The sequence below is a fragment of the Urocitellus parryii genome, chromosome 12 (assembly GCF_045843805.1).
Source record: "Urocitellus parryii isolate mUroPar1 chromosome 12, mUroPar1.hap1, whole genome shotgun sequence".
NCBI classification, from domain to species: Eukaryota; Metazoa; Chordata; class Mammalia; order Rodentia; family Sciuridae; genus Urocitellus; species Urocitellus parryii.
This window is the reverse complement of record NC_135542.1, coordinates 90,589,146-90,606,000: the sequence shown is the minus strand read 5'-3', so window position 1 is coordinate 90,606,000 and position 16,855 is coordinate 90,589,146. Positions and strand designations below refer to the sequence as shown.

At 42.2% G+C, this 16,855-nt stretch overlaps 1 protein-coding gene across 2 annotated transcripts in view; it reads left to right on the top strand.

Annotated features, from left to right (window-relative positions):
* Exoc6b (exocyst complex component 6B) overlaps positions 1-13,952 on the top strand; it is a 607,479-nt gene extending 593,527 nt beyond the window's left edge. For both annotated transcript variants that reach the window (XM_077791770.1, XM_077791769.1), the window contains 2 exons: positions 6,335-6,447; positions 10,772-13,952. In XM_077791770.1, coding sequence (XP_077647896.1) covers positions 6,335-6,447; positions 10,772-10,898 — 240 coding nt within the window. In that variant the 3' untranslated portion in view covers positions 10,899-13,952. The remainder of the gene's footprint in view (positions 1-6,334; positions 6,448-10,771) is intronic.
* Positions 13,953-16,855: the final 2,903 nt, after the last annotated feature.

The window sequence follows — 16,855 nt, the reverse complement described above, 5'->3', positions numbered from 1 at the left end:
CACCCTTAGGGAAGCGGGGTGTGGCTGTTGTCAGTGTGTCTTTGTATCTGTTTCTCTCTGTGCCTACCTTAGCTCCTGTGATCCTTTGCTCCCCATGGAATCTTTGCAGGCATTCTGGAAAGAAAACACTTTCCCTAACACAACATGCTATCCACTGGAGCCAGCCCAGACATGACCAAACATCAGCTGGGTTCCTATTTACTACTTACATGAATCTTACCTCGAAACCTTGAAATCAAATATCCAAGACTGGTTACCCCTCACCTGTAATTACCCCTCACCCTTATCCATGAAAACTCATTTATTTGAATTATTTCTATATTTTCTGCTGGAAATGTTTGCCTACTAGTAGGCAGTAACAAAGATCAAGAGAATCCTAAATATCTTAATAATATCTCACCCTGAAGGTCTTTTCTGGAACTTTGCATTTGTTCCGCTATTATAGTGCTATCTGTCCTCTGTCCAGTTAAATTGTTGTGTGGCCTTGAACGATTTTTGACTTTGACTTGTTTGGATTTTTCTAGTCTTTCTCAACTACCATTATAAAACAGAAAGTTTGGCTTAACCTCAGATGAGTACCAGAGATGGAATCAAAGAGGATTTAAAAAAAAAAAAAAAGAATTGGCATCTTGGGGAGAGTAAGCCAATAGCCGTCTCTACCACTTGTCTACTTGCCTATCAGCCAATTGCTCATTCTTTCTCAGTCTTGATCCTCCCGACTCCTACCCCTACCACCATGAAATAAGAATGATAATTTGAGTCCTATTAAGTCACGGGACTGTTTTGAAGTAACAAAGAAGTTTAACAGAGGCAACTTTAGAACTTTGCCAAAACCGTAGTTGAAAGTAACATAGGAGGCAAAGAAAAGGTATTCTGTCGCAGCAGCCTGCTTAGCATAACCCAGCTCAAAATATCTTCCCTTTTCACATCCTTTCCCACCGTATACTTTCTTGTATAATAACCAGTGATCAGCTAATTTACACCTTGAATTCACCTGGGTAGCTTGTAAACTACTATACTAGTTCTCACTGTCAGAGAGGGAAAAGACTAGAATTAATTGGAATTGGAGACATTGATAGGAACTCATAATTTATACACACACACACACACACAGAGTTCCAGAAATAAACTAGTATAGTACAAATACCATAAGCAAATAATTCCATGTTTGAGGTCAAAACATCATTGATGACTAGTTGAGTTTGCTAACCCTAATAACATTTATCAGTATGTCCCATTCTATAAATATCAACACTTTTGTTCAGTTTAACAATGTAATATCTGATCTGTCTCTTAAAAGTGACTTATCTAGTTTACAAAAAACGCATTCATTTGAATAAATCAAGAATATGAGCATTAGTGAAAAATGAGCTTCTAGAGAGTGAGTTCTAGGATATACTGATATATGAGAAAAACAAAGTGAGGTGCAAACCAGTAGCTATGGTACGCTATCTTTCAAGTGAGAGAGGAAGATATAAAAAAATTCACAGGTATCTGCTCATTTGTGTGAAGGAAATAAAAGAAAGATAAACAAGAAACAACTAGATTGGTTACCTTCAAGGGATGAGTCGGAAAATGTAGAAAGAAATAAGGAGAATAGGATCAGGTTAGTGAGGATAAAGAAAGAGTGATACTTCTCTCAGCATGCTATTTTATAGAACTTTGACTCTTAGAACTGTAGTATTGTTTCACATACCCCAAAATAAATAATTAAAATTATCCAGGATGTAGGGGGAATCTAAAATGGAACAGAAGCAGTAAAAAAAAAATGAACCTATCTAAATTACAAAAGAACAGTCTAATCAAATGGAAGAGTGAGGTAGAAAAAACTAACAGGTAACTTTCAAAACCAGTATTTTGACTGTAATCTGTAAGGACAAAGACAAAAAAAAAAACTGTATACAAATGCTGGACTCTAGTTAATAAATGTGTTTCTCACCGAGGACTGGGTTAGCAACTCTGAAACCACTTTAAACTAGGACTGAATAAATAAGGCAACTGCAGTTTAGATGACAACCAACTTTCTCACTGTCAGAGAGGGAAAAGACTAGAATGAATTGGAATTGGAGACATTGATAGGAACTCATAATTTACACACACACACAGTTCCAGAAATAAATAGATGTATACACAAATAAGTATATATACACATATTTTCCTTAGATCTTTCCATTGAGAGAGCCTGGATACAATATTATCCTAGTAAAAATGAGCATGATAAGTGTTAAGACCTTGGTTTCTAAATACTATTCTTCAATGGAAAGAACCAGGGCACCTTGAAGAAGTGACTGATTCCAGGTCTGTGGCAGGAAAAGATACATGGTGAGCTTAGAACATCTTGTAGTAGCAAAAAGGAAATAACTATTTATGAGAGGATTAGAAACAGATAAAAAATACAAGGAAGACCCAATCTTAAGAAGTTCCATCTGGCCAAAATGGGAACAACTTGAACAGCAAATAAGAATTGTGTTAAATTATAACCCACAAATAAAATAAATATCCAGGTTATACTGATAAAAATTGATAGATGGATAAACAAATAAATGTAGGAGAAGGAGCAATGCTATAGAATTTGAAATAAGAACTACAGAAGAAGTAAGGGAGATAGCGAATACCTTGGTGAAAACCACAGTAACTATTATTGCAGGCAGGAGCCACTAATAGATATTAAAATTGATAGACAAAAGTTTGAGAAGAAAAAGGATTTTTGCATCATCTCAAATACCTCCCCCCAAGAAGTGTATTAATTACAAAGGGGAAAATAGTTACTTTACCGTAGAGAAACCCATCAGCTACCCCACCTGAACCAGGTGATCAAGATTAATATCACCAGTGATAAGATATGCAGACATCATGTATTCGATGATTTGATGCATTAAACATAGCTCATATTTTTGATCATATTCTCATATTTCATCTTGATGGTTTAAAAAGAGAAACAATCAGTATGTCATTTAATAGCACTTAACTAATTTTTTTTTGGTTTGGATTACAGTTATTCATTCATGGTTTCCTTTTATTCTCCAGTGTGATAGAAGACATTTTATTTTAAAATATTGTTTGAAAGGCCTAGCCCAGTTCTTTGCAAATATTAGATGCTTTTAATTTTAATTGTTAGCTAAATTCAATGATTTTTACATCATTTTTAAAGAAAATCTGAGACAAGCTGTTATGTTTCCCCTCATATGAGGAAACATAGTCATGAGAAGAATGAGAATATAGGGACTAGTTTATTTTGCCTTCAAGAACTCTCTGTGGTTGTCTCAGCAAGTTGTCTGGTCCATGTGGCCTCATCAGACCTCACCAGCTCAAACCATACATTTAGTTATGGAACATCCTGGCATCCAAGACACAGGACCCATGTGTGCACTGATCCTCTCTGTTGAGACTGATACTTTTTTGTACACATAAGCCACTTAACTGTTCTATGCACATAATCATCACTTAACTCTTGTTGAAATCACAAACTAATCCTATAATATATGTTGTATGGAATATTGGAGGCATAGACGGCCATAAAATGATACTCAAATAGATTTAGATAGTAACAGATATGCCATTAGACACTAAATCACTTGAGAAAGTTTTCCCTTTTAATCTTCTGATGACAGGGAGAATGTCTCACTGTGGTTCTAGCGTCTGCATTGTCTTCTATTAATGACAAATAATCTGGCTTCCTGATTATGTTGGTATTACAAAGTTTTCTTTTAAAATTTTCTTATAATTAAAATGAATCAATACAAAAAATTACTAAATAAATATTAATACATGTAGCATGAGATATGGCAACAATTTTGAAAGTGAAGCTCAATAACAAAGTTTGAGGAATAGTGATCTTAATTTATGTCTCCCACCTCTGACCTTCTCCTTTCTTCTTCTCCATCCACCACATTCAATTATTTCAAGAAATAAAATGCTTTGATGTGAATATAGATGTATGTGCATAGCATGTAACTTTTTATAAAAGAAAAAAAGGGAGATGAGAAAGCATGCATGTCTGCTGTATCTTTCCAAGTGGGGACATCGGAATAACAGACCTAAAAACAATGGAATTGCTTACCTGTGTGGCCCAGGAGGGATTGGGGTACCATAGGGAAGGAGTGACACTTCTGAGAGTTGACCTTTTTGTATAGTTTTGACTTTTGTAAGCATGTAAATGCCCACATATTAAAACAATTAACAAGGATGGGTGGGAAGAACCTAAAACTAAAAGCAAATTATTAAAAAGGAGCACAATTGTATTTTGATGAATACCATAACTACACTGAACAGTGGTCAGAAGAAAATCAATCCAAGCAGATTTATAAACATGGTATTTGATGATAGACACTTAGACTTCATTTGGAAAGGAAAATTATGAACAAATCTTGAGATTGTTTTGTAGTAGCATTGTTTTTATTTTATTTTTTAGTGGTGTGTACAAACGTGAAACCATTGTAGGTGTATTATAAGTTTGAGTAAATGAGATGATAATGTTGAATCCCAGGGCTCTCACAGGGGAAGACAAATAGAACCCTATGAGAATGAGTTAGAACTGCAGGTATTGGCTTCACACACACTTCTAAAATGTGTGTGTGTGTGTGTGTGTGTGTGTATTTACACATATGTTAGTCCTAACTCTGTTTGCTGAAAGGGCTTAGCTCCCCACAGATTGACCCCCAGTAGCAGTGAACAAACACTCCAGAAGCAATGACAATACCTGGCACCCAAATCTTGATCTCCAGTAACATTCCTTCCAGAAGAATCTTCTCAGAGAAATGACTGGTTGCAGAGCTGGGGCAGCATAGATGCAAGATGAACCTGCAAGTTCTTTTTATACCTGTCTATGCTCAAAAAAGTCATGGGGACATTCAGAGAAACACATGCCCCAGCTTGAAGGAATTCCCATTTGCCTAACCTGAAACAATTTGAGTGTGAAAACAATAGGCATAATAGTGAATTTAAGCCACTAGGGGGAAAAGGGGGGAAACCATGAGTCCATACCAATATAAGTTGATAAGTTTGATGCCAACACGGAAAAGACTGAATCAGAAAGGAATCCTCATCATATGTTAAATATACAGGGAAATTTTCATATGGAGCAGTGTATTTGCATGGTCTTCAGTAGTCTCCTTGATTGCTTACTATTTACAAAGGAAAACATGATAACTAGATAGTGAAGAAATCAGACATCATCTTGATCAGGTGATCAAAATTAATATCAGTGTGGAACAAATGAGCATTGTATGTCTCCAGATGTGATATCCACTTATGTAATATTCTGGTCAGGAATGCATGTCTTGAATCAGACAAAAACCAGACTGAGGGAGGAAATGGGGGTGAGGGAGACTCTATTCTTTAAAAATGTCTATATCTTATAAGAAAAAGAAGGGCTGTGGAAATATTCCAGATTAAAGGAGACTACAGAGACATGACAACTCTTCATGTGTTACAGTAGCTTATGCCTAAAAATCCCGCTATTCAGGAGGCTGAGGCAGAAGGATCACAAGTTCAAGTCCATCCTTAGTGAAACTCTGTCTCAAAATAAACTGAAAATGGCTGGGGGTATAGCTCCATGGTAGATTGCCCCTGAGTTCAGTCCCCAGTATTGCAAAAAAGGAGAGATTTGACAACTAATCAAATGTAATACCTGATATTAAAACACATCATGCAAGAAAACAGCAACAACAAAAAGGCTGTAAAGGATATTGGGTCAGTTTACAAAATTATAATATGAATAGTATCAATATTAAATTAGCTGATGTTGAAAATTATACTTTGGCAGTGAACTATGATCACCTTTATTTGTTCATTGTTGAATGCTGAGCTCCTAGATTGGTGATTGGGATGTGGAAGTCATTTGATAAGTGTTTAGTAAATTAATACATGAGTGATTATTGTGAATGTGGTATGTTGTGCCAATCCATTGTTAGTTTCTTCACAGGCCTGCCTCTGAGAGCTAACCGCTGTGGTCTTAGCCCTGTTACTGTGCTCATGGAAGAGATTACTCATGGAAGAGATTACTCTCTTCTTTTTAAAAAGTATTTATCTTTTAATATCCTTCATTATTATTTATTTATTTTTATGTGGTGCTGAGGATCGAACCCAGGGCTTCACACGTGCTAGGCAAGTGCTCTACCACTGAGCCAGAACCTCAGGCCCCAAGATTACTGTCTTCTTATGTTAACTCATTTATTTTCTTAGTTGTACTATGGTCTGAACCATTCATTCTCTCAGTAGAATTTTATTTTTATTTTTCAGATCTGTTAACTTGTAGCAAAGTATGTTGGGATTTCTGGGATCTTGATTTGTCTGTTTGATTAATCCCTGCTATATGTATTTGAATATTTTACAGCTTTTGGATCTCTTCATCCAGTGGGATTGGTCAACATACCTTGCTGACTATGGTCAGCCCAACTGTAAATACCTCCGGGTGAATCCAGTAACAGCTCTGACCCTGCTTGAGAAGTAAGTATCCAGCCCAGTGGTTTATGCTGGGGATGGGGTACTGGGGTAGGGGTTGGTATAGAACGTAATTTTCCTATTGCCAGTACCTTAAAATACATCCCTGTTCTTGACATTACTGTAGATGCTATCAACTGTCTCAATCATTGTATTTGTCAGACTAGTAGCCTCTTAATTGTTGAACTCTAATAAGCTAGGCCAAGTACAGGTCAGAATCAGACTCTGACATTACCTTATAAACTAATGAGGCAAAGTATCATGAACTAGAGTTAAGAAGGGCCTCTGACCAGCCTGGTGAGAAAAGTGAGGCTGATCCTAGTCTGGGTATGATATGGATGGAGCAGCCCCACAGAACAAGTGGCTTATCTGGTACCTAGCAGAGAAGCCCTGGGAATTATTGACACCTTTCTCTGACCCCAAATCCTGCCTTCTGCCAGATGAAGCTTTATTGTGCTGACTGTCCCAAGAAATCTGTGTCCAAGAAGGTGCCTAATTCTTCTATTAGGCAGTTATTAGCTGGCACAGGTTGCTCTTCCATAGAACTGTAGTCTCCCTGAAGCATAGGTACCACTTTTGGAATTGGGTTAGCCAACTTCAAAACAGCTCAGGGCTAACAGTGTGTCACCCAGAAACTGGGCTCTTCTATGCATTGCAGCCTGGCTCTGGTTTTTGCTAACCTAGTTGACAGCTGACAAGCCAGAGACCAACAACCATGTACAAGGTCAGCTTTCTCTTGAAACTGGAATGACTAGTCAGAAGAGTGCCCTGCATCTAAGCAGTGTGAAAAGTTTCCATATCTGGCTAGCCTAGCATGACTCCAGTCCCAGCAAAGCAAGGGCCAGAATCTAGGGAGTCAGAGTAGAGTCTTAGGCTGGCGAAGTGAAGGTGTATCTCACTGTGTGTTATGGAGAGGGTGAGAAGCAGAAGATAGAAGGTAAGCAAGAACAGGATGCACAGCTATGTTTTTGGAGCCAAGAGACTGACACCATGTCAGGACTGATGTTTCCATTTTAACTTTGTTTCCCATGGTTCTCTCTCCCAATGACCTTCCTCCCTAGGATATCTAGAGAGTAAGTATATTATTCACTTGGGCCTTTTCCATCACTTTGAGGCAAGTCCTTCTGGTTTCCTCATTGACACTAATAACTACACTAAAATCCCTACCCTGTGAGTTGTCCCCACCCTGACATACTAATCTACTAAACCAGCCTGGTGCCAACTGGCTGGATGCCTCCTCTGTCCTTGATCCTTAAGTGACCCTTGGCTTACTAATTCCTTTGGGGCTGGGAATGGTGGCAGGGATTTTTCCCCATCAGTACCAGCTAAAGGATTATTCCCACTCAGCTCCCTGGCACATTCAATTTTTGCTAGTGCAGGGCCTGAAATTCAGCCCTGGCAGAGGAGAGCTCCTGCAGTCTCCCCTACCTCCTGGTGGTGAGGCCCATGGCTTGAAGATCTGAAACCTATGTCTCCCATAGAGGAGTCTTTATTACAGAAGAGGCCTAATCCCAGAGTCCTCACTGCCTAGATAAAATGGGGAAAGATTTTGACCTTTGAGTTTGTTCTGACATTGTCATATCCATTATGTGTCCAGAGAGACTCTGAGATTCCCTTCAGTCAGTTACTTCTCTTGGGAATCCTTTACTCCTCTATTTCTGAGAATCTCTAGAACCAGAAAGTACTGGCTCACTTACTTCTCATGGATTAATAGTAGGCTAAAATACCCTTCTTTGCCAGTCTGGAGGCCACGACAGTAATGAAGCTATGTGCTTAGCCCTAGCAATCAGCAGGATTTTAAAACTTCCTTCCAAACACAACAGGCAAAGACCATCAAGATTACCAAAATCCACATCTTCCAGCCTCCCCTTTACCTGCCCCACCCCTGCCTGCCCACAGCCAGCTGTACCATCAAGCTTAGCAATCTCTCCTTTCCAGTCTGGCCCTTCTTAACAAGGTGAGACATAGGGACACCCAAATACCTGCTGAAGACATTCAGGAAAAATAAGAGGCCTCTGTGTCATTGAGAGATGTTCATAGCTAAAGTAGAACAGGATCCTGGGCTTGCCAAATGGGAGAGGAGGCGGGAGGATCGCTTTTGTTTTGGAACATTCCTGGGTACACACCAGCCTGCTACCATCAGCCCTCAGGACACTCGTGTTATCTTTACTCCTTATTCCAACTTTAATAGCCAAGAAATCCTAGCCCCAGGGGTCAGAAACTGCCCTCTTCATTTTCTCTTGCATATAGCCGAAACCTCTCTGTGGCTGCTTGCTCTGCCTCAGGAGCCAGGAAGTTCATGATCACATAGAGGCTGAACTAAATGTCCTGTGAATATAGAAAGTGGTTTTCATTTTTGTTTGTTTGTTTGGGGTTATTATTGTTTATATTTATAGCATATCCAGCAGAGGAAAGGGATTCTTCTCTGGCATAATCTAAACTCAGGCCAGTTCCAGAAACATAACTGCACCTAGTGTGTAAGGGACCAGATCCAGAAATCCTCAGAGCCATGAGAACCCTTTTGCTTTCTTTTCAAGCAAGGCTTCTCCTTCTTACTCCCCTCCAAGCACAGGCCCCCACATTTGGGTGGTGGTTCCCAGTTTGTTTGATGAGTAATTCCAGCCTGAAGGAGTTACTTTGAGCTTAGACAAGGGAGAAGAGTCTCAATCAGTTTTGGCTGCTACTGTCAGCCAGAGTCATACAACCATGGTTCTCTCTTGCCACATATAAGACCCTTATAGAATGGAATGAATACACACACACACACACACACACACACACACATACATACACACACACACATTTCATATATCTGATATATGTCACATATGCCAGATATAAGTGCCCTTGTGAGATCTCTGACCATTTGACATGTTGACCTCTAATCTGCCCTTCTGCAACAGGCAGCCCACAGTAGAAAGAGGCCCAGGATTGGCCAAAGGCCCCTCACAAGTATACCCAGTGCATAATTTACACCCCATTGCTAGGTTTCCTTCCTTCTCTCTTCAAGCCTGACCCCTTGCAGCCCAGGGAACAGTGAAATCAGAGAACTGGCTCAGCTCCTGGAGGATGGTGGTGGGGGCCATCAGGGAGAAATTGTCCACATACTCTTTAATTCTCTAACTCTAGAGCTAGCTGTGAGCTGTGGGGGTTCTGGTGTATAGAGGCTGGGACCAGAGTTAACCATCACCAATACATGCCAGGGGTTGTAGGCCCTCTCTAGGGAATAGCAGGTTCTAGATTCTGTCACAATGGCATGGTCAGACTTTGAGGTTCTGTGAAAATCTCAGTCTATAGTCTTGACTTTCTTTACCCATACTTCCCAGTTAGGGCTCTCCATTGGACAGAATCATTGGCCACAGCTGCTCATTACTTGTGCTCTAGGAATATATCACATGTGGAGCTTTAACAGTGACAAGCTCGGTGATCTGAGAATATAGAGAGCCATTGAGAACTCAGGGACTTCTCTTGCTTAAAGCTCTGGCTTATCAGGTGAGAAGATGGTAGTCTTGCCTTTGGTTCCTGTTTTCCTCAGCATCTTACCCTTGTAGCCACCTTACTGCCTCTCAGCCCTTACCCTGAGAAAGAGAAAAGATAGACTAAGCCCTTAGTTTCATTAGGAATGGGAGATGTAACCAGATAGAGTGAGATTTGGATATACACAGTGACTTTCAGTTATTCATCATCTCTCGAAATTGCTAGTTTTCAAAGGTCTTTTTTTTTTTAAATCTTCCATATACATCTCTAAGGTCGAAGCCTACTCATGAGGTAATGAATGGACCCTAGACATTTGGTAAGAGCCTGTTGATCAGCAGAGCTGTAGCATGTCTCAGACTCCTGAAAGAGGTTCACACCTGGGGAGAGAAGACAATGAATTGGTAGGTTAGGTGTGAGGGATAAGAAGATTGGCCCCTCTGAATATTAGGGTCTAGAAAGGGGATCAGGATAGAAGGGGAGGGTAGAAAAAGGGGGATATCATCAAAGCCTGATATGTGTGTATGAAATGCCACAGTGAAACTTATTAATTTTTACAATTGAGGTGTATTAATAACTATGGTAATAAAAAAAATAAAAAGTAAATGAAATGTGAAAAAAGTAAGTTGGCACCTCCAAAGCTGGCTCTTAACAAAGTTCCAACTAGGTGAGGTTGGGAGAGCTTTAGGTGCCAGATGGACAGCTTCCCAGACATAGGTAAGTTCAAGCCTGAAGATGGAAATATTCTGGATTCTCCCACTCTGGATAAGGGTTAAGATGTGTCATAGAATCCCATCTCCTAGAAGCTCTTCCAATATCTCCTCAATCACTTTGCCCTCTTTTCTTCTCTGTGTAGGATGAAGGATACTAGCCGCAAGAACAACATGTTTGCACAGTTTCGGAAAAATGAACGAGATAAGCAGAAATTGATTGACACTGTGGCCAAGCAGCTGCGAGGCCTCATCAGCAGCCACCACTCGTGAAGACCTCACCTTGGCCCACACAGGCTGTTTGCTGCAGCCACACAGTCTTGATCCAGCCCCGGCGGGCCCTGCATTTGCGCGTTCTTCAAAGAGAGCATATGTATTTTTTTATTAACCCCTGTACAGTATTCACATAACCTTTCCCTATAGTAAAAGAGGCACAAGAATAAGCAAGTACATGAGATGTTGCTAGGCGGAGACTCAGGGGAGGTTATTACTACACTATCTGTGTTATCCTGGAGAGGTGGCATCACCAATCCCAACGAGGTGAACCGCCACTCATGCATGGCTCTAGAGCTTAGGTCTGTGGCCCAGGAACCACTCAGAGTGAGTGCTTGGCCCCGGGAGGAAAGGTGAGTAAGCAGAAGGATAGTAAAGCATATCCTATTCATTCTCGGGTGCCCCATTCACCACCTAGGTTATGCTGATCCTTGTTGGCACAAGGCAAAGGCCTGTCAAACATTACTATTTAACACACTAAAGACCAGCACATGGTTCTAGATGTTCATCTCCTCAGTCTGCTGACTTCCATTAGCTGGTAATCAAGCATGGCATGTGGCAAGATGACAGCTTCACTCCAATACCCCAAGGATGGCAGTTTCTTTAGCCTAGCTCTGACCCAAGGCTTTGACTGCTTATTTTTCTGGGGTAGGCTAGAGCTAAGTAGGCCCTGATAACTGAAAATAGTGTTTACTTTACTCTTAGATAAAACCTGAGACTTGCTTGGTATTGCTTATTTATGTTTTAAAAACAACTTTCTGGTCACCATCTTTAAAGGAAATATCACCAGCTCTGCACTGTGGTAACACCCACAGCTGGACTAGATGCCTCTAGGGATGGAGCCACTGCCATCATGAAGTAGTCAGGGCCAACTATGGATAGTGGTTTGTTGCCACTGGCTCAACTGTGGTCTATTACTAAGATATATCCTGTATAGAGGCTCTTCTTGACCAAGCCAAGACTTCCATCCTCTTCTGAGATCCCAAAGCCATCTTTTGGCCTCATCTGAAAAAAAGATTGCCTATAATCCTATCCCTCAAACTCTGGAGCCTGGACCAGCTTAGCTTAGAGGCTATGTCTGTTGTCCTAAATAGATTCCTGAGACTCAGTGCAAAGGCTTTACTCTGAGGTCAGTCGGAGGAACTTACACTTTAAGACACGTCAGGATGATGCTTAATGACAGTGGTAAGAGTATGATTGTGCATCACCAAGTAATAAAAATCAGTCACACAGGCATTTCTAACTTGGATAAGTGGGAGAAAAGATTCATCAAATAGAATCTTCCACTGCCTTTGTCAGTTACCAAATTGTTTCAGGGGAGAGCAGTACTTCCTTTTACATTCCCTACCCCTACCCTCATCATACCTATTACACCTCAAAAAACCATGTGAAAGAGAATATGCACACTGATGTACAGCCCTCCTCAAAGCTTGAGACCAGGCTACAAAAGGGTTCTGCAGAAGTCTGCTGAGACTCATTCTGAGGGCCCAACATTTGGCCCAAGGTTTTAGGAGGAGGGTCGGGAATGGCATGTCAACCCAAACTTAAAAAGCCAAGGAAAGGCAAGGACCTGTGGAAATGAAACTTATGATGACATCTCCAAGTTCTGAACTTTTTTTTTTAAAGGTGAGAAATAATCACACTAATCCAATGCTTGAGAAGAATCCAAAATACCCTCCTTCACAGGTACTGTTTTCAGCAAGATCTCTTCGGCTTTGACTGCTCAGACTTTGAATGGAATGGAAAGAATCTCAAGTTTGTTACAGCATTTATCTTTGTAGGGAGTCATCATGGCTGGAAGAACTGTGCTATAGAGGAAAAGGAGAATAGGGTAGAGGAACAGGGGCCAATCTGCACCTTCAACCAAGAAGTTCTGCTAAAGAAAAAGCTTATCCAAGTTCAAGACTCATTCGGATGGACTCTTTGGTGTACCTCCTCTTCACTCTGTCTAAGTCTGCCTTTATTCTTTCGTAACAAAACAAAAAACAATATGCTACTTCTGGGCTGTATGTGGAGATATACTCTTGGTGGGCCAGGGAATGTAAAAACAGAGACCAACAGTGTCAAAAGCTTTTTTACTGGTGAAGTAGAAATTTTGTGACATTGGGCCTACAGCTGAGCCAACCCTTAAGAGGCTGGAGTGTGTGCCAAGCATGTGTATCCACGCCCCTCAGCCTCTCCAATCTGGCCTCAAATGCCTACACTTGTAGAAGTGCCCTGGAAGGCCTCAATAAGAGGATAGGGGAGACATGAGTCGCTGGAAGCCCTCTGCCTTCTGGTCACTATGAGTCTTTGGCCAAGTTCCTAGGGAAACCAGATTCATGTTCCTGAAGAGAGTCTGGTTTGGAACCTAGGTTTCCATAGTAATCTAGGCAGCTGATTTAGTTTTAACATTCATAGGAAAATCTCTGAGCAGACTGGGTGAAGCTGCTGGGGTTAGGGAGAAACAGGACTTGGAAACTGGCACCAGCAGAGTTGGCAACAGGGAATGTTCTTCAGTGATTTGCATACCAAACCTAAAAGTCCCCCCAGCCTCAAAGTCATCCTAACTCCTCTGCATACTTGACAAGAGCTTGCTCAGCAAGTGCTAGACCCAGGGAAGGATTGGCATTGGCCATGATCTTCCTTCTCAGGCATCCAAGCACAGTCCCTGGGGCTGGCTTCAGAAATCTCCCCTACCTAAGCCCCACTTTTCCCAGGATTCCTCTCCTGACTGCTTCAGTCACCTCTTTCCTCTCTCCCTCTCTCCCCCCCTTCCTTCCTTCCTTCCTTCCTTCCTTTTGCTTGCAGTTACAATTACTTTTCACTAATGTGTTGGAAATGGCCTTTTTTTTTTTTGCACAAATAGTACACATTTATGGGGAAATTTTTGTGAAGTCCATTTTTAACTCTAAAGGGAACTTTTTTCCTCTAAAACTTACTAGTAAAGCTACTGATGCAGTTGGGCCGCATGGTTAGGGGAAAGCTCCTCTATGGAAAGAGCATGTTTACTCCTCTTGTACATTTTCCTCTTTTAACTGCTATTAAACAAGATATCCTACATACCTGTTTCAAAAGCCATGGTGTTGTCTCATGGGTTTTTTGTTCTTCCATCCCTTTTGCACAGTGTAGCTGTTGTTCATGACAGACACTGGATGGCAGACGGTGCCTCCGCTAGACTGAGGAGTAGAGCAGGCAGAACCTGGCGGGGAGGAGAAAGCCTTCCTGCCACACAAGGCAGGGAGCTGTGTCGTGGCCTGGGAAACATCCCTAACTACTGGGTTAAGTTTTCGCATTTATACAACTGACACTGGCATCATCATTGTCATCATCAAGACTAATAACATTTGAAATGCCTTATTTACGTGGAGTCCTGGGCTAGGCAACATGGGGCCAGTGCATTTTGAACCCCTACCCTGCATGGAAGGACTTCCAGTCAAGATAGAACAATGTAGCCAGGCACGGTGGCATACTCCTGTAATCCCAGCTTGGGAGACTGAGGCAGAGGATCACAAGTTCAAAGCCAGCCTCAGCAACTTAGTGAGGCTTTAAACAACTTAGCAAGACACTGTCTTTAAGTAAAACATTAAAAAAGGGTCGGGGATCAGTGGTTTAGGCACCACTGGGTTCAATCCCCAGTACAAAAAAAAAAAGATGTAGAACTATCCAGAGCAAAGCCAGCCCCGGGAGGTAACAAGGTGAGCCTATTTGAGAGTTCAGCAAGGAGAAACAGGTATCCTAGACTGAGTAAAAAGTGTGTGTGGGGGGGGGAGGGGTCTGATTAAGGGAAATAGCCTACAGAAAGCAGGATGCTATTTAATTGGGCCTTGAAAGAATTTAACTTAATTCAGACTCTGTTAAGCTATGGGAATTATGAGGCACAGACCGTGTTAGTGTGCAAAGCTGGCATGAGCCTGGTGTGTGCTGGGAGGATAGTAGAAAACCTGTAGGTACATCTGGAACCATGGAGAGTAAGACGAGAAATATCAGTGCGGCAGCACTCAGGATGTCATGGAAGCCATGCATAGAGGCTGGGAAGAATGTCCTCTGTAACAAGCCTGACTACTGCAGTAGGACTTAGATACCTGAGAAAAGTGTGCTTCCATCTCCTGCAGTGCCACTTACTAGCTGGGTGACCTTGAACAAGTAATTAGCTAAGTCCCTAAATCTTATAATCTTCATCAGCAAAAGCAAAACGACAGTCCCTAATTTACAGGGATGTTGTGAAATGGAAGTGAACCATGGGAGGGCAAGATGCTTAGCCAGTCCTGAACCACAGCACACGTACTGCTTATGGCCCCTTCTTCCCTCCGTCCAATTTCACAACATACTTCATGGCTGAGCACTGGACAATCATGTCCAGAGATGCTCTGCCTCTTGGCTTCCTTTCCCCAAACCCAGCACAGGGTTGTGGTAACAATACCCCTCAAGCACCTATACCAGGAATGGGGACAGTCTTTTCAAATCAGATCACCAACTTTCTGGCTTAGTAAAGCTAGTCCTTCAAGTAGAATCTGCCTCTCAACACCATCTGGAACCTTCTTGGCTTTCACTTTAGTGCCACAACTTATATCTTCTTCTGGACAACTCAGAGGTCCAAAAATCCTGTGTGTGTTACACATGTCTGCACAAGTAGCCTTCATCTACCAAGTGTTTCTGGAAAGAATGTTAATGGCTTTCATGAATATCTAAGATTTGTGCCTACAATACTGTGAATAACAACCAAATCCATTTGGAAATGTCAGTCTCCGTGTGAGGGAAAGCCAGAAGCTCTGAGCAGTTGCCTGCTCTCCCTGACTTGTGTGGCTCTGGCAAGTTTCCAAGACCTGCTGCTCTACCGTCCACCTTGTCCAGGAGGCCCACCAGAACCCCAGGTCCCACCAGGTACTGAGGGGGCAGGGACTCTGCATTCCTGAGAATACAGAGGCTTTAGCTGGTTGAGGTGACAAGCAAGAGGGTCCAGTACATAGGCCTGGACTCTCAGACCAGGAGAACCTGACTTAGCCCAGAACATTCTCCAATCCTCTGAGCACTGACCGTTACAACTTCTGGTCCAAGTCCCTATCCAGAGAGACCAGCAGCCCTTGTGAGGTGCTCTGAGGGGAAGGATGTGAAGCAAGAGGTCACCAGCTTATCCCTTTCTCACAGCTGGCCTTGTTCCCTGCTCACCAGGCAGATGAGGGTGGGAATAGTTCCTGGGAGATAAGAGGAGGGAGGAAGAGAGTGCCAGACCCTTTCCCCAGAGGCCTCATTTTGAATTTAATGGGCAGCATTTGTGGGGAATGAGAGAGCCTCCAATCCCAAGGGACCAGAAGACAAAAGCTCTTGAGGAAGTGTGAGGAGGAGGAGGAGGAGGGCCGGGCATTGTGTGGGAGAGCTCCCCTCTATCTGTTTCAATCGCTGCTGGGGTTAGGGTTACCCTGCATTTGGGGCCCTGGCTGCTCTGTGGGGTCTGTGACATCAGCTGTTGTGATGGTAATGGATGGGCCTCTCTCACAGGGGGCACCCCTTCCTTTGCCAGCCCACATTAGCTTCCAGAAAGGATTGAGGCTCCCATTCCCTCAGGGAGAGGGCGGGCTGTGGGCCCAGAATTGGACCCAAAACAACAGTCCCCCTCCCAGTCTGAACCCACTGTTAAATGTACCTTCCAAGCCCAAGCTGTGACCTTCCTCTATCCAGAGCTCCAGAAAAGGAATGGAATCTGAACATTGAGACGCTTTTCTGGCCCTAAACAATCCTCCCATTCTCTGGGCTCAATGATGGGTCTATTCCCTCCTGTAAATGGGTCTCGTAATCTTCAACTTTTACCTTTGCTTCTAAGGGTAATTAATTGGATCTCCCTCTTGTTCTCCACACACACACTCCCCTCTCTGTTACAAGGCTCAGGTTAAGCTGGGTGGATGGCTTTTTCTTTCTTTCTATTCCATGGGGTGCTTATTTTTAAAGCTGATGGACTAAGGCTCTGCCTTCCCCAGTGA